The sequence below is a fragment of the Echinops telfairi genome, unplaced genomic scaffold (genome assembly GCF_000313985.2).
Source record: "Echinops telfairi isolate 266 unplaced genomic scaffold, ASM31398v2 ScPeMD7_23;HRSCAF=83, whole genome shotgun sequence".
In the NCBI taxonomy this organism is placed as follows: Eukaryota; Metazoa; Chordata; class Mammalia; order Afrosoricida; family Tenrecidae; genus Echinops; species Echinops telfairi.
Genome location: NW_022103920.1, coordinates 42,330,271 through 42,352,695, shown reverse-complemented (window position 1 = coordinate 42,352,695; position 22,425 = coordinate 42,330,271). Strand labels below are relative to the sequence as shown.

General features: G+C 45.1%; 1 protein-coding gene across 2 annotated transcripts in view; it reads right to left on the bottom strand.

Moving 5' to 3' along the window:
- Positions 1-22,425, bottom strand: part of RELN (reelin) — a 549,393-nt gene that overhangs the window by 97,791 nt on the left and 429,177 nt on the right. For both annotated transcript variants that reach the window (XM_004702602.2, XM_004702603.2), the window contains exons 29-36: positions 19,970-20,127; positions 17,770-17,977; positions 16,536-16,612; positions 8,573-8,731; positions 8,198-8,386; positions 6,460-6,733; positions 4,755-4,895; positions 4,471-4,648 (exon numbers count right to left, since the gene is read on the bottom strand). In XM_004702602.2, coding sequence (XP_004702659.1) covers positions 4,471-4,648; positions 4,755-4,895; positions 6,460-6,733; positions 8,198-8,386; positions 8,573-8,731; positions 16,536-16,612; positions 17,770-17,977; positions 19,970-20,127 — 1,384 coding nt within the window. The remainder of the gene's footprint in view (positions 1-4,470; positions 4,649-4,754; positions 4,896-6,459; positions 6,734-8,197; positions 8,387-8,572; positions 8,732-16,535; positions 16,613-17,769; positions 17,978-19,969; positions 20,128-22,425) is intronic.

Genomic DNA, 22,425 nt, shown 5'->3' with positions numbered 1-22,425 from the left:
GGGGCTACAAAAAGCTCGTGAACAAATAGAATGAAAAATAATGGAATTTTCAAAACGTTTGTGGACAAAGCGAGTTTTTGAAGCCCCCTCATATAAACTAATGATCAAGAAACGGAATCTGAAATTGTGTCAAAACCAATTACATTGTGCCCAGCTAAACAAGAAGAGTGAACAATCCTTGTTCTTCCTCTTAGCGGCTTTCATTACTTATGCCTGAGGAACAAATTTCAATTTCTGCACTCAATGTTCTGCTGTGACTTTAGAGAAAGGAGTGCAAAAATGATAGCATTACAGATCGACAGGGCTTCTGAAAAATAGCCTCTTTGATCACAGCATGTCATGATAGGAGTAATGAGGAAGCAGAAAGTGTGCCAAGTGCCTCTGCTGGAAACCGGGAGCTAATAGGTAACTTCTTCTGGGTTCCAAGGAGTCTTAGGAACCTACTACTCCCATCTTCACTTCCACAGCCCCAGGGGGCTCTCATTCAGGCTGACACCGCAACCCCCCTAGATCGGTCAAGTTCAATAAGGCATAACTAAGGCAAGCCCCATGCCTGGCTGGACCCATTCATGCAGAGAAGCCGAGGGATGAGGAGAGTGATCACATGAGCTTAAGTAATTTTTTCTGCTAATTTACTATTTCTGCTTGCCAGGGATTGACAGCCCAAAAGCTTGTTTTTTTTTCCACGTAGACGTGTGACAGCCAGCAAAATGGAATTTTACTATGTTAATGTCCCAAGGTTCAAATAGACGTTTGTGTTTCTCACCTATGACTTCTGAATGAAGTGGTCCTTCTGGCGTGTGTGTGTGTGTGTGTGTGTGTGTGTGTGTGTGTGTGTGTGTGTAGGGCTGTGTGATACTGAGTAGACGCGGCAGACTCATTTCCTGAGCACACACTAACAAACACCAAATGTTGTTTAAGCCAACTCTCCTTTTTCTTTTTGACATTTCTATGGAGCATGTTTCCCAGGAGCTAGCACTGAGAAAAGAAAGCTAAGGTCATTATCAAAAAGCCCACGCACTGCCATTGAGTCGATTCTAAATCATATAGGGTTTCTGAGGCTTTTGATCCCAACAGGAGTGCATAGCCTCATCTTTCTCCCCAGGGGTGGCTGGTGGGTTTGAACCACTGACCTTGTTGTCAGCAGCCCAACACTTGGCTGACAATGATACATATTGAATGCTTTCAACATACAGGGTCCTAAGATTGATATTTTATTCATTTAAAGTGCCTAAGGTGACTAAAGAAGATATTATTATTCTCATTGATAATTATCAATACTTATCGATTGTCATCTATATTGTTAACAATAAGGAAAGTAAAACTCAAAGGTACAGTTAACTTGACTAAAATGACATAATTTTTAGTGGTGATGGCAATATGTGGACCCAGATATTCCAAAATCTATTCTCTACCCTTTATAACATAGTGATAGTTAGATTTTTAACTTTGGGCAAAGACATCCAGATAATGTCACATTTAGAATTTGAGAACTGTTTGATAGCTAACAGCATTTATATATTCTCATCTCTGAACTTCACTAAGCATTCATACTTAAGAAGGATACCACGTAAAAGCCTGGTATTTCCAATCTTTGTGTTTTCCCATGCCTAATCATGCACTACTCTTCAAGTTAATGATACTAATGTCATTCTCTTCAGTACCTTAACACTTGCCTTACGCACTTACAATCTCATCGAGCTTTGAATGAAGGTCTACATAGCTTGGTGTCAAGCAGTTTGAGATTGTGGGGAAAGATGGCTTCCTCTGCTTTAGTGGAAAAAAATGTTGGGGGAGATCGGTAGATTCATGTAAAGACTCTCTCTTTCTCCCCTTAAGGCAAAGGAACAGCACTGCTCTCTCCCTTTGGTTATGGAAGTAAGTTTAAAATTGCTCCAGGGGGAAAGCACAAATCACACGTAAAAGGATCCATTGTACCCTGCATTTGGTAGGAGTACATTTTGTTGAAAGTGGGCATGATCTGTCATTTGAAAGCACGCTTCTTTCAGCTCTGCAATATCTGTTTATAGCCCATCACTCTGATATTGATAATTACATGCAGGAACTGTCAATTTATGCTGATATGTATAATCTGGTTCACACCAGTATGTTTCTTTACTCATTCCTTTTGGCCCAGTGACCCATTTGAGTGAAATGCAAGGAGTCTTTGTATTCAATAAGCTATTTTAATAGCTAATAGTAGTCATGAATTTTTGAACATTAAAAATAGACTCAAGACATGAAAAATATTATAAATTATCAAGGGTTCAGTAGGGTGGGAGAGGGGGAAAAATGAGCTGATACCAGGGCTCAAGCAGAAAGAAAATGCTTTGAAAATAATGATGGCAACATATGTACAAATGAGCTTGATAAAATGGATGTATGATTCGTGATAAGAGCTGTAAGAGCCCCCAATAAAATGATTAAAGAAGACTTAATAACAACTGTTCTTCTTCAATTATAAAAAAAATAAAAAATAGAGACTCAACTCAATTCACTGCCATTGAATTGATGCCGACTTACAGTGACCCTAAAGGACAGGGTGGAACTGCCCCTGTGGGTCTCCGAGACAGCAAACCTCCATGGGAACAGGAAGTCTCAGCGTTCTCCCGAGGAACTGCTGACTTTGTGGTTAGCAGTCCCATCGTTCCTTTTTCAAACGGTCAAGCACAGAGTAGCACACACAGAGCCTGTCTACGTCATACAGGCGTGGTGAAGTGCTGACTCGTATTGACCCTGTGTCTAACAGAAGGAAACACTGTCCAGTACTGGGGCACCCTCACCACTGTTTTTAGGTTTGAGCACATTGTTGATGACTCTGTGTCAATCCATCTCATTGAGGGTCTTCCTCTCTGTGCTGACCCGCTGTTTTACCAAGCAGGATGTCTGTCTCCAAGGACAGGTCTCTCCAGATACCACGTTCAAAGGCATTCATGCCCCGGCCACCCATCGTACGCCCCTTACTCTTTACCAACATGATAGTTCCGATGCATCGGGTCTGCTTGAATCTTTCTTCACGTTCCGGCTTGAGCAGGCATATGAGACGACTGAAGATACCACGGCGTGGGTCGCACACCTTATTTGTCAAAGCGACATCTTTGCTTTTGAGCACTTCAAAGAGGTCTTTTCACTTTGTAGAGCTGCCAGAGATGCCACGTGTAACACATACACTGCATGGTTGCGTTTGCATTTTGATGGTTACAAGGAAAATTTTTAAAAGTATGTGTCTTGCTCATACAGGACCCAGAGTCAGCGAAACAGCGGAAGGCCCTCCGTGAGGTGGACTGACACAGCGGCTGCAACAAAGGGCTCACACGGAAGACCCGGGAGGAGGGCGCAGGCCTGGTCAGACTCTCGTGCTGCTCTACTGAGGCTCGGTAGGAGTTGGAAATGCTTGACAGCAACCAACAACCACAAGACACCAAGTTAATTCTGCTGCTGAAAAATCCATCAGACGGAGAGATTTGAATCACGAAACATCACAGGGCTTCGGTTTCTTTGGTCTTGTCAGCGCTTCAAATGGATCTGAAGTGAGTGAAAGGTCATGACAGCAAAGTCATAGGGTAGGCTCAGAAATGATGCACCGAACACCAACATGAAATGGTCGTTTCCACCCTGAGATAGATGTTCAATCTCAGTTTCATCAGCCCCTCAGAACGCTTGGAGACTTGTAAATGTCTCGGGTCCTTGCATTTCTTTCCTGTCCAACACTTGCGATGTGGTCTGGATTTAAACAAGGATGCTAACCAGCCTCTATTAGCTGTAATTGAAAAAGTTCCAGGGTGTCTAATTCTCTTCGGCCTAGGTGTTAATAACTAGGGCTGTATAGGATCCCATGCAGATTTTTGTTAAAGATTTCATTTGCACACCTTGCTTCGCCCCTCTCTCCATGCTGAGCGAGACGGGATGCAGCCTGCGTTCACAAGGAAGACTGCCAGCTTACCACCGAGTTTCACACCACTGCCTAAGAACACATCTCTCTAACTAGGCAGCATGGCTAAAATACAAAACTCTACTAACAATGTCTGAGGATTACATTAACGACACTGAAATGTTTGATATTTTTAAAGTCACCAAATGATGCTATTGACAGGAAGGCAAAAAAAGGGGGTAAAATCAAAGACTTTCATAAAATCATTGAGAAACATTTTAAGATAAATATTTAATAGGCTAAAATACTACATTTTGGAAGTTGGCCTAGGTCCTAAAAATCTGTGTGTGTGTGTGTGTGGGGGGGGGGTGGGTGTATGAAGTATGAAAGGCTTGATCAACAAAACTGAGGGAGACTTATGTTGCAGTTAGAGCATAAGCATGATTGTAGTGAATAGAAAAGGAAATAAGGTTCAGGCTTAAAGACAATGACTAAGTTCAAAGTACTGTCCTCCAAACAGACTCAGAAATGCATTTATGTAACTACAGTTGCAGAGAAAGAAATTAGCACTCATGTAGAGACAGAGAATCTTGGCTGACCCCTTTGAAAATGAGGGACGTTCCAGATTTGATGGTTTCACCATTTAGATTCCCTCTCTCTGCTCCATAGACATCTGGCCACAGGTCGGGATGTAAGTTCCCATTGAAATCGTCTTTAAGGATGGAGGGCAGAGGAAGAACAGGAACACAGTATGGCCCGCCAAAGCCCCGGTCACACCTAAGAAAAAGAAAAGACATTATTTGTCATGACAGTCATTTGAAATTTTGAGTCATTTGAAATTTTGTACTGCAGTGAAAGGGACTGCCCAGTTGTATTAACTTACACGCAGCGTCCAGCATCACAAATCCCTCGTCCTGAGCACATCCACGGACACCCCGAGGCCAGGACAACATTATCAATCGCCCAGGAATCAGCCCCCGCAGTATAGTTGGCCTGGATCCATCTGAACCGGGTCCTGGGAGAACTAACGCACAAAATCACACTATTGGTTTGACAAGGAGCCTTAGAAGAACACAGACCTCTATTTTAATTCCTTCCTCTGTAATGTGCCTTCCTCCAGGTTCCAGTTCCCTGGTTTTTGTAGAGGTTACAAGTTGGGCTGTGATCTACATGATCAGCAGTTCAAAACCACCAGCAGCTCGGAGGGAGACCGACTGGGCTTTCTACTCCCGAGAACAGTTAGTCTCAGAAACCCGCAGGGGTCACTGTAAGTCAGCACGGACTCAATGGCAGTGAGCTGGTTTGCTTTGGATGTCATACTAAGTATCGGAAGATGTTTCTTCTGGACTCATGCTCAACAAAACAATAGAACACATGCTATTTATTCACCATCTACATCAAATTATAAAACTGTGAGACGGTCAAGCTACTGAACGGTTTCATTTTACTAAACACATATGGAATCTTGGTGTTTGCTATAAGGTTTGTGAGTGAAAGCCCTATGCAACCCCAGCCTTTACTACTTATTTTTCCTGAGGTCCTGGCTCCCCAAGACTGAGAACCAGCATGATGTGATGCGTACACATAGCAACTACATGTGGCAGAGTAGGACCTGCTCATACGGCTGTCGAGACTATAAATCTTTATAGAAGCAGGTCACCAAGTCTTTCTTCTGTAGAATTTCTGGGTAGATTTGAACCACCAACCTTTTTGTTATCAGCCAAGAGTTTAACCATTATGCTACCAAGATTTCTCTGCCAGCCTCTTCTACTGTTTAACTACCAGGAAATCAGTAGACACAGGATGATGCTGGGAAGTGCACCCTGCTGAGACCAGGGAAAAGGACAACACAGTTCTGGGGAGAGCATCCCTGGATGGCACACTCTAACCAGCCATCACTCAACAAAAACCAAACCCACTGCCATCAAGTCAATCCCAACTCAGAGCGACCCTATATAGGATTTGTGAGACATGAATCTTTTTTTTTTTTCCTAATGAGACTATAAACCTTACGGGAGCAGATGGTCTCATGTTCCCCCCCACCCCCATGGAGCAGCTGATGGAGTCAAACTGTCAAACTTGGGGTTAGCATCTTAATGTCTAAATCTCAGCACCACCAAGAATCGTTCAAAAAGTCATCGCAGTAGACATTCATTCCTAGAAACATCCCCAATGCCTACACGTGATCCAAATGCCTACACACAACAGGAGCTCTTTGTAAGGGATTTCTATAAACCAACGTGGGACTGAGAAAAGTAGCTCAGGATCCTCTTCTGTATGGGCTAATTTCATAGGCTGCTCATTGTGACGAGGTATTCGTTTGGATTCTAGGTAGGGACTTACTTTTACAGCTGTTTTAAAACCGAAACATCATGCTATCAAAGAACCCTACAAGCCCAGACTTGTAAAACTTCTAGAACTTTCTAACCCCGCTTGAAAATTGCAACCCAAACCATCTTGTACTTTTTATTTCCCTATCACATTCCACATGCGCTGAATCATGAAATCCCTGATTGGCAGCACACTTGTCTTCAATTTACACAACAGAAACTCAAAATTCTGATAGGTAGCCCAATGACAATTCTCACATGGTGGAGAGTGGGAGGTAGACGGTGATCCGCTTCCAATTCTGGAATCGTTCCGAGGTGTAAACAGAACTTTCTGTGTAGTGCACACAGCCGATGGTCGGAGGCACACACTCCTCGGTGACAAGCTGCCAGTCCCGGCCGTTGTTCAGAGAATGCTGCAGCTGCACCCCGTGCGAGCTGCTGAAAGGCTTGCTGCAGCCCATGCTCATGTCAAACTGCAGGAAGGTCGATGCGGACACGTGGAAATCCCAGGTCTCAGCATAACGTGGTTTTCCTATTGGAAAAAAGGAGAAGAGTTTAATGGTAGTATAGAATTTTAAACTTTTTTTAATAAATATTTTTATTGGGGGCTCTTCTATCTCTTATAACAATCCAGACATCAATTGTATCGAGCACATTTGTACATATGCTGCCATCATCATTTTCAAAACATTTTCTTTCTACTTGAGCCCTTGGTATTATCAGCTCCTTTATTTTTAAAAAAATTCATTTTCTTGGGGGCTCATACAACTCTTATCACAATCCATACATACATCCATTGTGTCAAGCACATTTGCACATTTGTTGCCATCATCGTTCTCAAAACATTTTCTTTCTACCTGAGCCCTTGGTATCAGCTCCTCATTTTTTCCCCTTCCTCCTCCACCCTCCCTTCCTCATGAACCCTTGATAATTTATAAATTATTATTATTTTCTTATGTCTTACACTGATCAATGTCTCCCTTCACGCACTTTTCTGTTGTCCATCCCCCTGGGAATGGAGTTATATGCAGATTATTGTGATCAGTTCTCCCCACCTCCTCCACCTTCCCCTTCCCCTCCTGGTATCGCTACTCTCCATATCGGTCCTGAGGGCTTTATCTGTCCTGGATTTCCTGTGTTTCCAGCTCTTATCTGTACCCGTGTGCATGCTCTGGTCTAGCTGGATTTATAAGGTATAATTGGGGTCATGATAATGGGGGGGAGGGAGAGGAAGCATTAAAGAACTAGAGGAAAGTTGTACGTTAGAATTTTGCTCTTACTGTATGGATATTTGTAGTCAACATTTTCAATAGCAAACAAAAACAGCAGCTTATTTTTAGTACTGTATATGTGCTTTGACTAATCACATTTACTCTGTTTTTATTTAGTTTCTATAGACCCGTGTTTCCCAATGTATGTGTGTGTATGTGTTGGGGTGTGTGTGGGGATACTGTCTGCTGGAGGGCACTGGAATGATGGGGGTGGGGAGGAAGGGCTACAAAAGCAGATAGCTACACTTTAACCTGGATTACAAGTTATGATATACACATTTTAAATGATTAGTATGTGTGTGTGTGTGTGTGGGGGCTTCTAAGTCATTGCTTTTTTTTCAATACACCTAGGAAGTTGGGAACCTCTGCTATAGACCCAGAAATACAGAGACTGCTAACTTCGTAAGCTTTACTACCCAGAAGGACCAACCTAGAGTCCTAAGTCTGTCAATTTGTAAATTAGGAAGTACAGGAATGTCTTCCTTCTTGCTCTGTTTGTAAGAAAGCTTCTTATATAGCCCATGCTCTGTGAAAGGCAGTCACAAGTACAACCAAGTCACTGGGCTCACCAACTTGTATTAGAGGACAATATGACCCCTTTCCCTAGGTGCCTCTCTTAGTACCAGCACTTATACACCCAATTTTGCATTCGAGAATTTCCTCTTGAGTTTCACTTAATTGCTTAGTTGATCAAGTATTCTCCTTTATCAGGTGATAATCTGTACCTATGTTTTCACTGAATATCAGAGCAGTATCCATAGAGAGACAGTCAATATCCACTTGGCCTCCCTGGATTCGGTACCAGTTGGCTTGCAAATCCAGAGAGCCATCAAATTTGTCTTGAAACCCAGTTTGAGAGCTGTCATTCATTCCTATAAGGACATCATCCAAAGCCCACTGGGCTGAATGCTTTCCTAAAATCAGATGAAAACAAGCAGTTAGAGAAGGCTCATTCCATAGCAATATGAATAGCTTGATGACTGGGCTTGGAAATCAAATTGCCTACAAATTGGCAGCAAATTAAGAAAACATGCAATACAACGTGGCTTTGGCTGTATGATCTACTCTGATCAAAAGATGTGGGGTGGGAGGCGACTTACCATGTTGAGGCTGCCACCACCGAAATGCTGTAGCAGGAGTCTTGGCCTCCCGTGGCAGGTCAATGGAAATGATCTGTGGCTCCAGAAATGACATGAAGTCCAGTTCTCGAAGCAAATGCCACAGAATGCCATTGTCATTTGAATACTGAACAACAAGCCCTGAGTTCAAAGACATAAATCCAGTTACTGGGACAGCCGTCCTAGAGGCAAAGCAAGGCTGGGAACGGTATTTTTTTTAAATGGCGAGACTGCAGCAGAAAAGTTCAAATTATGTCTCAGAGAATGAGGGCACATTCGGTCTAACTTCCAAGAATGGATTGGTAGACCTGAAGGCGCATCAATTTCTCGACAGTTTCTAAATGCACTTACTCTCAGGAAATGGAGGGAAAAAATACATAAGCTGTTTAAAAGAACATTCAGCTTTGCATGAGTGATGAGTAGATTTGTAAGTACATGAAAATCTCCACAGTTCGAACTATGTATCTGAATTTTAGATTCTATCGTGAACAGTACCAAGTCTCAGACGATGATATACTCAGAGGCAATATCTCAATCGCCTCAGCACAAAAATCAAGCCACGCACTTTGCTGTCGAAGAGCAGACAGTAAGCACTGCCCATCTGGAATTCTAGTAAGCAGAAAGATCTTCTCCTTTTAATGACACTTCACGTCATCACAACTTGGTCACTGAAGCCTGAGTGAGGCCAAATGACTAAAGAGCAGACAAACCCACTCCCTCCAATGTTAAGTCCTATCCTTTTCTTGTACCACGCTCCCCCCATCCACTACTGCAGAGAAGTAGATGTACTTGCTATGGTTGTTCCATCCACAGTCTGTATTTGTTTGCACCTAAGGTCTGGAGGATTCACCTTGGGGATCAGTCAGTTTTGCCATTCTGCTGGGTATTAAGAGGGAGCCACTTCAGAAGCAGGGACAGGAGGTTCCATGACCACGAAGGAGGAAAGGCCACCAGCAGAGCGCGTGTAAGAGTCCTGCCTGAGCGGGCGGAGGGGCAGACCCTGCAGCCCCCAAACCGTGAAGCAGAGCAGGTGGGGATGGAACTTTCTGGCCATGGAATGAGGCAGAGACTGAGGGGTCACATGCTGAGAGACTGGAGGGCCAGATGTGGGTGCTGGCACGGTCAAGAAGAGGCACTCTGGACAAAGGACTGCATCCTTAAAGCTTTTGGAACTCGACCTTTGGAACCCCCTTACTTCCCTAATAAACCCTCATAATCATGTGAGTTCTGTGTGGCCATGGCAACCGATGAGCATCCCAGCAGAGAAGTAGAGGGTAGAGGGACAGACAGCTGGTGTTAGAATAGGGTCAAAGAAGTTGGAGAGCGGGAAGAGGCACGCTTGCTGCCCGTGACAAAACGCTTTAGGCTGGTGTGGAGTTGAATTCTTCTTCTCCCTTGTGTAGCCAGAGGAGGCCACATGTGGTCCCCAGGCTATTTCTTCAACGACCCTGTCCATCTATGTCCCTCGACCTGTCATCACCAGGTCAGTGTGATCTCGGGCATTTTAAAGTCTAAGGGAGTTCATGGGCTTTCTCTCCCTGAGACAGTTTTATCTTAAACGTGGATATGGGGAAAAGACAATGCTAAATGCGAAGGAAAAAATACTAATGATGAAATTGTGAGGATCACTAGGAGAGAGGTTGTGTTTTTTTTGGTATCTAATTGCCTGTTTCACAACCGATCCTGAGGCTGGAATCGCACAGGCATAACTGTGATGGGCTGTTCTCTAGTTTTGTGTTTATGGAGTAGTCTTAGTAACGTTACATTTATTTGAATTTAATTTATCTTTTTAGAAAACTGCAAGCCACTCTAGTAGATACAAGGGCTAATAGATTCAAAAAGCTCATGGAATGTGGCTGAACTATGTGAATTGTGTAATTTGTGAATTATATGCCAATAAAATTTTTAATAAAACCTCATGGATAAATTCCATTATCTTTTAATTCTACTTTTCCTTGAGTCTTTTGAAGTCGCCTTGTCCATCAGCATTTTTATTCTCTCATTATTGACTGACCAGAGCTATCACTCCCTTATCGTGCTCAGCGGCAAAGAGTTTACTGAATTACAGTTTGAATAACTATTTTGATAGCCTAAAGCACTAAAGCCTTTTAAGCCTAAAGCCTTTTAAGGCTAATCAATAGCATATGGAATTATCGTCACCACATCTGACAAGGGTTGATGCCAGGCACAATCATGACTAATGTGCTGAACATCAGACATTCTCAGGAGAATCACACCTACTATATTTAAAAAAGAAGAAACCACCAAATTGAATGAGAGGCTAAAAAAAGCCCCAAGCACAGGAGGACCTTGGGGAGGCGGCACACTGTATGCAGGTGCAGAGATTAAGTTAGCGTCCCAGTGGGCTGAGGTGAGATCTATGTGCTCGGGGAATGGAGTCACTGAAGTTCATGACGAAAACTGAAAACAGGATGTTCCTGGTGTTCTTTCCTCAAGTGGAGGCGCATCTGCCAACTTTGAAGTTTGTTCAGAATACATCCGACAGGTTTTTTAAAGAGAGCTGGATGGATTGGGAGTGGAGGGGGCAAAACTTCGTTATTTGTGCTGATATGGTTTACATATAAGCAGATCAAACAAAGAGGAAGACTATTTTAGATAGTTATTTGGGGCTGACTTATTCAGGTGGTAGATTCAGTCCCAGGAGAGTGGCGTTGCGTGACTGAGCTCTCTGGCTGGTCCTCCAAGTGCCATCTACCCAAAGGACCAGCACCTGCAGCACTCGATCAGCCTGACCTGGGGTGGTTTTAAAAGGTGCCCACAAATTCCTTGCCACCTTTTCCTTCAAAAAGCAAAGCTTACCCTTCCTTCCCTTGAGGGTGGCCAGACGATAACGTGTGTCTACGGAGTAGACTGCCACGGAAGTGAGGTGTGTGTGACTCTGAGACTGGGTGATAAAGTCACTGGTTTCTTCTTGGTTCTTTCTTTGGATAGCTCCCTCGGGGGGAAGCAGGCTGACACAGAGTGAGGACCCTCAAGCAACCTTGACAGGCCCACAGAGCAAGGAACTGAGTCCACTCGCCAACAGCCGGCACAGAACTGAAGCCATGAACTTGCCAACAACCACGAGGGTGAGCCTGGCTTGTTTGCCAGGTCCGGAGAGATCGTGAGCCAGAATCACCCCATTATACTGCTCCAGAAGTTCTGACCCAAGAAGCTGTAAGATCCTATGTCTGTTCTATTAAGCCGCTAAGTTTGGGGGTAATTTGTTATGCTGCATGCTATCAAACCTACCGAATCGGAACACACATTAAAATAGCCCCCCACGCAATTCAGATCCACACTGAAACAGGAGCAGCACGGTTACAGAGGACCACAACGATTGGTTTGTAATTGTGGCCTTTCTCCTAATGAGCTTTACCGGGGTCCTCAAACTACGGCCGGCGGGCCACAACATTTATCTGGCAAGCCGGTGTTTCTGCCCCCACTGCCTGTCCTGCTTAGCAGCTGACTCGTCCCGGGCCCATAGGAATTTGTTCATAGGTTTTTTTAAACTATAGTCCGGCCCTCCAACAGTCTGAGGGACAGTGAACTGGCCCCCTGTTTTAAAAGTTTGAGGACCCCTGTGTGTCACGTTATCTGCCTGCACGAACCCGGTGGGCAGAGACGCAGGCCACCACTCTAAAGGACAGTGAGGGAGGTGCCTCTGAGAGAAACGTGGAGGAGGGGCTGCAACGCAGGAAACGAGAACGAGACATCTCCATGCTTCACACCGACGGCCGCGCCTCATTCGCTGCGTGTCATCAAGCACATTGTACATCTGCATCAACCAAGCAATTTCAGCTCATCCCCCGGGTGTTTAAGGCATGTAAAACATCTCGTCTCCTAAGCTACAGCTCCATCTGCATTTTGCCCAGTCTACATGAAAACAGCCTAATTTTGATTTTCCTTCCAAATATGTAAATTGGTGCTTCAACTTGACTAAATCACAAAGTCTTGACTTTCCTCACTGGAAGAGCGCTGCCCAAGGATTGGGGCAGATTCACATTTCAACGACCCGCTTTCAATGAAAGGCTGAGGCGCATCTGTGGGATGTGATGCGCATGGCTAGCACCAGTTTAAGAAGAAGGCTCAAGACTAGTTTAGAAATGTTGCTTATTTCTAAAGGGACCCTCAGGGAGATTTTTGCCCAGGGCACATGGTAATCAGAAGTTCTGTACAGTGGACATGTCCAAGATGAGTGGACGCTTCCCATATACTCCACCCCCATGCTGAAACCCTAACACAGGGAGAGGTACAGACTTGTACTTTTCAGGAGTCATGCACACAACTGTCATGCAACCCCGACTGCGATCAGCTCTTAAAATAGTCACTTACTCCTCACTTAAGGACTATCTCATTATCTTGACATTTCACATTGACGACAATACTCAGAAACGTACTCTCTGACTATGGTGCACATTAACCTGCAGCTCCTCCCCAGGCCTGGCTCCCGGACCCCTGACTCCAGAGCCGCCCACATCTAAAGAAGCCAGTTCTCCAAAGGCCTCCTTCCCTCCAATTCACTGTAGCATTTTTGCAAATAAGAGACTAAGGCAGATATTGGTGGGGCTCTCCAGAGAAGGCAGGTGTGGAGGAAGTTACTGCTGCTGCTCTGCTTTGCCCAAGTGGCCCGGAGGGACCAAGTCCTGGACCTGGCAGCTGTAGCAAGTCCAGCAGCCCTGGGGCTGGGGCGACTGAGCATCTCTTCTGAGCAGCTGTTAGTCTTCGGGTTTTTGGTCTTGAATTTCAAGGCCTCCAAGACCAGCAGTGTGCTGTTCATTTTGGGGGGTGGGTGGTGATGGTGGTGAGGGTCCTCTCTGGGGTATGGGCATGGGCAGCAACCCCCAGCAACCGTTTTAACCCCTGGCACTACTGCTTGCTCAAATCAACTGTGCCTCTAGTGCAGCTACCAGGGCCCCAGGATGGCTCAAGTCACAGCCCTGAGGGCAGGGCCGCAGGGCCCAGAACACAATGGTACCTCTTCTTGCTCACCATCTGGCATTCTGCCTGGAAAATCTTACCTGAGTTTGTCATGTGCCTGGCTCTTTCCCTTTCTGTGGTTTTTCATTTAAATGTCTCTTCCTCTGCATGGTGCAATGAATTGTCTTCCTATGGCCTTTCTGGACATGGTCTTGTAACATCCACAAAATGACTGGTTGGGACTATGCAAATAGGCACTGGTGGCCCACCAAGGGGAGTGGATAGCTTGTTAACAATGGAAATTTAAGGTGCATGGATCCTAGGGGAGACCATGCAGACAGGGTCTGGAACCCTAACAAGGGTCAGCTTTACCATCCTGCTAGACTGAGAGAGAGAGCCAGTCCCAGAGCAGAAGGGGACTTTCCTATCTCCAAGAAAGAAGTGCCATGAGTACAGCATGCCTCTTAGATGTGGAGTGCCTGCACGGAGAACTTCCTAACCCAGGGGCAGGCGTTATACCACCAGGGACAGCATGGGACTGGCAATGGTGGCAAAGACATGGCAGCAGTAGAGCCAGGAGATCAGTGTGACAACGTCGTTGGCTTTCTGGCCCACAGTACTTCAGTGGGTGTGTTGACCCGTGGCATGAGAGAGAGGGCAGGGAACTTACTGCAGGCACGTGTGGTCAGAGTTAAAGAGCTTTGTGGCACACTGCTGAGCAGGGCAGAGGTGAGACTGAGAGGTTGTGGGGCAATGGGCCAGAGAGCCCAGCCTGCAGGTCGAGAAGCAGCTTTCTTGATTGAAGCATTGTATCCTCCGTTGTTCCTGATCTTGAGGGATGGCCTGTTACTTCAGTAATATGCCCCATAATTTTTGAGTGCTGTTTGAATTCTTTGCAATTGTACTGAATTGTGAAACCTGGCCAAGAAGCAGAGTGATGAGAGGGCTGGAGAAAGGTTAGAGAGAGGATATTGCTGTAAAGAAGGGAGATATGTCTGACTTCATAAATTTGAATCTTGGGCTGCTTGTCTTGATTCTGCTTCCTAGTGGCAACATTCGAGGAGGCCCGACACGCGTCCATGTTACCCTTTGCAATCATTATGCGCCTCTCACCTGTCATTCTATATAGGCCAGGAACCTCACACCCTCTCCAAACCTCTCTCAAGTTGGCTCCCCATGTCATCAGCGTGCTTATTTCTGTCTAGCCCCGACACCTCAAAGTGTTCTTGCTTATTTATTTATTACTTATTGTTTGGCTCCCCGAATATAAGTTCCCATGCGAGTGAGTGAGGACTTTGCTCTGGGAGTCATTAGTGCTGGCCACCAAATTGTTCTGGTTCTAACCCTCTGGACCATGGTGGCTTGTACGTCTACTCCCGTCCCCCTGCTCTTTCTCCTCCCGTGTCGCAGTGGCTAGCAATCCAGGCTCTAGGCAGTGGCTGCATCCTGCTCCTGGGTGAGGTCAGAGAGGAACAGAGCTTTCAGATCTCCTCTATGAAAACGTGGCAGGAGAAAGAGACCAGTGCCTGTAGTTTTAACCTGCAAAGGTTTGGAGGACTGGCTGTTATTGAAGCAGAACTTAGCTCATCCTGACAGACGCACCTGCCTTTCAGTGGCACTGTATCCACAGCGCTTAGAACAGTGCCTGCTTCAAAGCAGATCTTCAAAACATATTTGCTGACGATCTTAATGCATGTAAAATGGTCTGACGTTTCTGTGGGTACTTCAGTGAATAGATGATGGGGATAATTACTTGCACAAAGACACTGAGGTATGTGGAACCAATCATTAAAGCCTTTACTTGGTGATGCAATGACCATTTAAAGCTCAAAGCAATGACCAAAGTTATAGTAACTTTATTGACCAATAGGTACTGCCTAGGTGAGTATGTTTTGCAAAGTCATGCTTGAGATAATGAACTTCGAAGCTGCAAAATTCTACAGGCCATTCATGAAACCAAGATTAGGAGTAGGACCCCTTTAGAAAGCTCATGGATTTTGTTCCAGGAACCAATGCACACTCAGGGTGCTTACGGGACACCATGAGCAACGGAGAGCTCCTGTTGTGATTTACACTTCTGCATGAATTTGCGAATGGAATTATTTGAAGCTGAAGCTGACACGGGTACCCGGGCAGGGTAGAGGTCAGGGTAAGGAGAGAAGCAACACAGTAGGGTCTTTAAAGCTGGAGCCAGCATGATTGGCTTGTGTCATTGCATATCCACTTTGTGGCTGCATGGATTTGAGCAAGTTAGTTCCTGATCCCTGAGCTACAAAACAGGGCTAACTAGTCTACCCAGGCCTGGTAAGAGCAATGATAGAGATTAAATGAATGAACAGAGGCAACACCCTCTGAAGAATGCTTTCTACATAGTAGGTGCTCAGCAATGGTTTGTATTTGTTATTTCCAGGAACTAATGCGGCTATCCGAGAAGCTCTGGTGATATGGTTTGGTGTTGTGTTGGGCTGCTATCGGCACGGTCAGTGGTTCACCACCACCAGGCATTGCTTCCTTGGGAGAAAGAAGAGGCTTTCTATCCCTGTAAAGCCTTACAGTCTCGAAAACCCAGAGGAGCAGTTATTTCCACCCTGTCCCCAGGGTTGCCTTGAGTGAGCACTGACTTGTTGACAGTGAGTTTTGGGGCTCCTCCTAGCCAAGAATTCCCGTCTAGTTGGAATGCTTATGGGTAAGAAGCGGAGTGTGATCCGTCTCTCCAGCCTTCCTGTGGAACGTTTATGCCTCTCCATCGCTGCTTCTCTCTCTCTGGGAAGTTACAAACCATCCAAAGTAAATGCCCTCTGATCCTGCCTGCACGCATGGGCAGAACTCATTGGATTCAGGGATATGGATGAAGAATGCTCACAGACATGGCCATAGCTCCCCTCAGCAGTTAGTACTGTGAAGGAGAAGAGAAGAGCAGGTGCTATTTAGGGTCGCGTGTTAGTGTATCAAGTCCTGGCTGAATGCTGGGAGGTAAAGGGACTGATTTGCCAACAGCATACTTTTTCAGAAACAAGCAGCTTACCTTCATTTCTTGCTCTTGGTTTGATGCAGGTAATACCTGAGGTTTTGCTTCCAATTTGTATGTAAAATTGAACAAGTCTGGGGAGAAAAATGTAGTCTACTTTCACATAGATGTACTCTAGAGTTAATCCTGTGTATTTTGACACATCAAAAGTTCCCCTATAGTTCTTAAATATGACTTTTTAAGCCCAAAAGGCATATGACAAGCAGAAACGCTTACAGATTATTGCAAATTACTTCAGTAATATTTGGAAAGGGTTAACTGGCATGAGCATTCACTTTATTCTGTAATGATGATCTATGCAAAGTTAATTCTAAGTCATTAAATCTAACCCCATTTCATTGTGACAGTCTGATATGATTTAATGGGATTACTGAAATGGTTTCATAAATCCAGGTAACACGATCCTTGAAAATCCGAGAACAAGGAAGGTATATTTCTGAATTTATCATTAAGAAAGTGAATGTGCAGAAAGGGCTTTAAAATGTTTATAGAAAACATGGACTTAAAATAAAAGCATGGAATTTGTCTGTGAACTTTTTGAAGCCTGCTCAGGTTTGTTTGGGGCCAGACAATGACCTATGTGCCTCTGACTTGGACTCAGGTGAGGTGAGGTGAGGTGATGTACATCCACTGTGACCAGCGCAGACGGGCACGCCTTCTGAGAAGGACGCAGGACAAAGGGGAAGAGAAATATGCCACAAATCCCATTATTTTAGTGAGCATGAGGTCTGAAAATCTCAAAAGTGTTCCCCAGTTTACTCTCTCCTAGAGTCTCAACTAATGTACCTGACAGGAAAGTGCAGTTCAGGTTAGCTGTGCTACGATTTTCATTTCCTCTAAAAGCCAGGCACTTACTCCTCGCACCAGCAGGTGTCAGTGTAGCTACTTTAAATTTGGGGGCAACTTTTCAGTAGATAAATACAAAGACACTTAGATGAGTAAGAATGCATTGTTTTTTGACACAGACTTCAAGTTGAGAGAGTATTTACTGGTTTCACACAGGACATGTTAAAGTTGCCAAACAGCACAACAGCATCAAACTTCAGGAAGGCAAACCGATGCTCATTAGACACGGATACCTTAGTGACGAGGGCACACTGGTTAATGAATTGTGATGTCATTTTTGTGGGAGACTCGCTTTATTATAGAGCTAAGGCTATTCTGCATCTTTCCATTTCAAGCCCATGTGATCTGGCAAATAAGGATGCTCGGGGGACCTTTCGTCACTTACCGGATATTCCTGGTGTCCAGAGGGACAGTCCTCGCTTCCCTTTTGCCAGGGCCACTGAAGTAGAGAGACTTGCCATCGTTAAGTGTTCCACAGCCAGTCCCAACCTGGCCGCCAGTTATCTTGTACCACAGGGGGCTGAGCTTCCCCTCAAATCTGTCGAACATCTCACTGTGATTCGGGATACTGGACACACAGCTTCCTTGTGCGGCTTCAGAGGAAAGAAATACATTAGAAGGGATGCTTGCTGGAATTGCTAAACATGAAAAGCTTTTTTTTAGCATACGGGAAAGGAAGTATTTCTGTTGTCTTATGGGCATGAAAGATGCCCTGGTACCACAGTGGGTTACTCCTTGGGCTGTTAACCTCAAGGTCAGCAGTTCAAATCCAACATTACTCCGTCAGAGAAAGATGAGGCTTTCTGTTGCCTTAAAGGTTTATAGTCTTAGAAAGCCCCTGGGGCAGTTCTATCTACTCTGTCCTATAGGATGGCCGTGAGCCAGCGGCAGTGGATCTGGATTTTTTTTTTTTAAAGGAGGAAAGCAGTCACTTGTACCTTGTGAACACTTTTATCTTATGAACACTTGTATCTACAGCTGTCTGTCTGTAACATCGCCATCGATGTAATCAAAAGCACTCTTCTACCTCCAAATGAAAATAAACAGAAAAAGGAGAGCTATTGGAAACCACAGTTCCCTAGTTTTCACTACTTAAGAGGATTTGTGTGAACTGAGAGATAGTTTCTATCTCAAATACCATCGGCTAGTGTACTGGCCTCCTATTAGAGATTTCACAAGGGAAGTCAATCCCAGACTTTTCAAAGCTACCATCGAAGCCACAAGTGGATAGGCCTCTCCACAGAAGGCCCGTAGCATCATATGCTTGCCTTTGGTCACACGCCAAATGAAGGCCAGACACCGAAAAGCTGATGCATCCTTTTGAAGTTGCCTCCAGAAAAAAAAAAATCTTTAAAAACATTTGGAAACTTAGGATGTTTTCTCCAATTTTAACTCTTTAATCTCAGCTGCCTTTTCATTTTTCCTTGCAGCAACATCCAAAGTGGACGGTGGTCAGACACGGCTTCTCTTAGAAAGCCTCTCTTTTGGTAATCTTGTGTATATTATTTCATGTGCATTTTTACTTCACATGCAAACTTATCTATACACAATTTAAAGGTCACGCAGAGGTCCTGCTGCACAATGATTAGGAGCTGAGGCTTCAGGTTCTGCCTCCCGGGGCTGGAAGCCCAGTTCTCGCAACTCCTAGCTCTGTGACCTTGGGAGAGTGACTGACGCTCCCTATGCCTCAATGTCTTCCTACGTGACCAGGAGCAGTTGAAATCCCACGGTGCAGGGCTCTTGTTCAGATCCGTAAGATGAAAGGAAATGTACTTGGTAGAGTGCCTGATACATAGCAGGGACTCAGTCAGTGCTGTTACTGGCATTACTGATGCACAGCTCTCTGGAGAGAAGGAGATCGTGCCATCTTGCTGTCCTTCCTTGGCATGCTTCTCCTCTTGGGTGGTGGCAGCCGCTGCTCTTGGCTCATGGCAACCACGTGCACAGGGGGATGAAGCACTGCCCGTTCCTCTGCCGGTGCCATCTCCAGGATCTGATCACTGTGACCCATAGCTTCTCACTGACTGCTTCTCTGGAAGGAGATCACCAGTCTTTCCCCGCTAGTCCGTCTTAGTCTGAAACTCTGCTGAAACTCGTTTAAGCACGACAGCCACATGGGCGCCTCCAAGGACAGACGAGCGGCCGTGGTGCACCAGGTGCATCGGTCAGGAATCAAAGTGAGGTTTCCTTAATGGCGGCTGAGAATTCTACCCTGAACCTCCCCTGCCCTCTCTCTTCCCTAAGCCTGCTGTCATGGAGTGCATGCTGACTCACAGCGCCCGCATGGCTGGGGAAAACGGCCCCATCAGTCTCCCAAAGAGAAGCTGGTGGGTTCGAACCTCTGACCATAGGGGTGGCAGTTGATGCTTTAACCACCACACCATCAGGGGTCCTTTCTCCTCCTTTGGAAGTTCAAAACTTTAAAACATCTTAGCATTTCAGGCACTTGGGTTGAACATTTCTATACATCTCAGGCTTAAAGACTGACAAACTCAGATTCTATATGATTGGGAGAAGTAACCTGAAATGCAGTCAGCAGAGGTGAGTGTTTTATAAACCATCATACGCAACGCATTCAGCCTTACCGGTATATCCCAGGTCGCAGAAACACACGCCAGAAACACAGTCTCCGTGGCCACTGCAGGAGCTGGGGCAAGGCTCGGATATGTACACTCCGTCCAGACCAAACGCAGGCACGTTTTTCTGTGAGCTGCTTTCCTGAATCCATCGGAACCTGGTTTTGCTGCAGGGAAAACAACACTTAGGTCTCTCACCCTGATGTCTTATATCCAAGCACTTAAATACCAAACGGTTCAGAATCATTCAAGAGCTTTTTTTTTTTTATCTTTTTTTTTCTTTAACATTTTATTAGGGGCTCATACAACTATTATCGCAATCCATACACACATCAATTGTGTAAAGCGCATTTGTACATCATTCTCAAAACATTTTCTCTCCACTTAAACCCCCGACATTAGGTCCTCATTTTTCCCCTCCCTCCCCGCTCCCCCATCCCGCGTGAGCCCTTGATAGTTTATAAATGGGTATTTTGTCATATCTTGCCCTGCCCGACGTCTCCCTTCACCCACTTTTCGGTTGTCTGTCCCCCAGGGAGGAGGTCACCCACAGTTCCATGTAATCGGTTCCCTCTTTCCCACCCATTCTCCCTTTACCCTCCCTGTTTTGCCACTCACACCACTGGTCCTATAGGGCTCATCCATCCTGGATTCCCTGTATTTTCAGTTCCTATCTGTACCAGTGTACCTCCTCTGGTCTAGCCAGACTTGCAAGATAGAATTCGAGTCATGGTAGTGAGAGCAGGGAGGAAACATTTAGGAACTAGAGGAAAGTTGTATTTCTCATCGTTGTTACATCGCCCCCTGACTGGCTCATCATTCAAGAGCTTTTATACAGGTTTGAAGGTCATGCCAACTGGATGGCACATCTAACCTCCGTAAGGTGCTTCCCTCAGGTGTTTTCAAAACCCCCTAATTTCTTCCTCAGCTTAAAGGTTTCGAAACCAGGAAGCCATGGTATGGAAGGCCTTTTTCATGTACGTGTGGGGAAAATGTATATAGCTTATATACACATCAAATATCTGCTGTGTGAAGATTCTTCACCTTTGATCATGGAAAGGAAGCAGGAAGAGCCAGTGAATCACTCCCCAGCCTTTCTGAGCATCCCTCACATGCACAGCAGATTTTGGATGGGCAGAAGCACTGAATACCTTTTACTTGCACAGCACCTTCTTTATTAGTAAGTGGAACCCAGAAATATCTTTATGACCCCACCACTGCACTGATTTTACGAGTATTTTCAGAAAAGGCTACTGGGATATGTCACGCCATCACACAGAATGTTCTTTGCTGGGGCAAATGGGGGATTCTGTGTCTGTGTTCTTGGCACGAATCTGGTAGGAAAGAGGAAGTCTAGACTGGCAGCTCTCCTCCCACCCATTTCCTTCTGCCTTCTCTCTCATCTTCAAATCTCTGAGACACGCATTCTGTGTCCTCTGAGCAACCAGATGGGCTGCCAGTGGACACTGGTAATGGCTAGTACACAAAGGAAGGACCCAGTAACAGAGCTTACAACTTGGCCACCAGTGGGCTGGGCTGCTGCCCAGTCGTGCTCCCTCCAGGACCAGACGTTAGGCTGCCACCCTGCAAAGCGCCCCATCCCTCTTCAGCCCCCTTCACCCTTCCGGCACGTCACTTTCCTTTGTAGGGGTATTGGAACTCCCACCCACCACTTAGGGTTTCACTCCAGGGACACTACCTCTTAGATCTCAGTTGTACTGAAATCAGAGAAGGAAGATTCAGTTATTTAGACTCTAATTCATTTTGTGGCTCACATTTATAGGCTTGGGGTGAATTTGGTTTCCCAATAAACAAAGGTAAAGCATTTTAAAGGTCAATAAAGACTGTCCAGGATAATTGTAGGCAGAGAGGGTTCCTTCCCTCTGTGATTATAGTGAAAATAATACAGCAATATCAGAATCTGTTTTGTTTTGTTTTTCAAATAGCTTTGGTAATTTGGCAACCCTAAACATAACCTTGGCTTGGCCCTCCTTGCCCCTCTCCCCCCACCACCTTAAGGTACCTATTCTTGGCAAATTTTCAAAATTTAACTAATGAAGTTGTTCACTAGTTTTGAACATTTCCAGCAGACCTGTTAACACACGTCTCAGTTTCAGTTTATTATGAGAGAGGTGAACATATTTTGAAGTTCTTTTGGAGTTAATTCAAAATATATGGGTCTTATTTTTTAAGGATCAGAAAAACAAAAAACAAAGGCCAAAAATAAAGGTGGGGGGTGAGGGGGAAGAATCAGAATATAGTTGTCCTAACATCACAGATCTCGGGGAAATTCCTTTCATTGGGCTAGGAAAGTTACTCAGCCTGTAAGAGATTTTTTCATCTCAAAGGAAGTAGATAGAATTGATGAATGGGCAGAAGGACATTGGGCCTCCACTCAAGTACTCCCTCAACACAAGAATACTTTCTTCTAGTAAATTGGCATTCTATGATGCTCACCTTCCCGA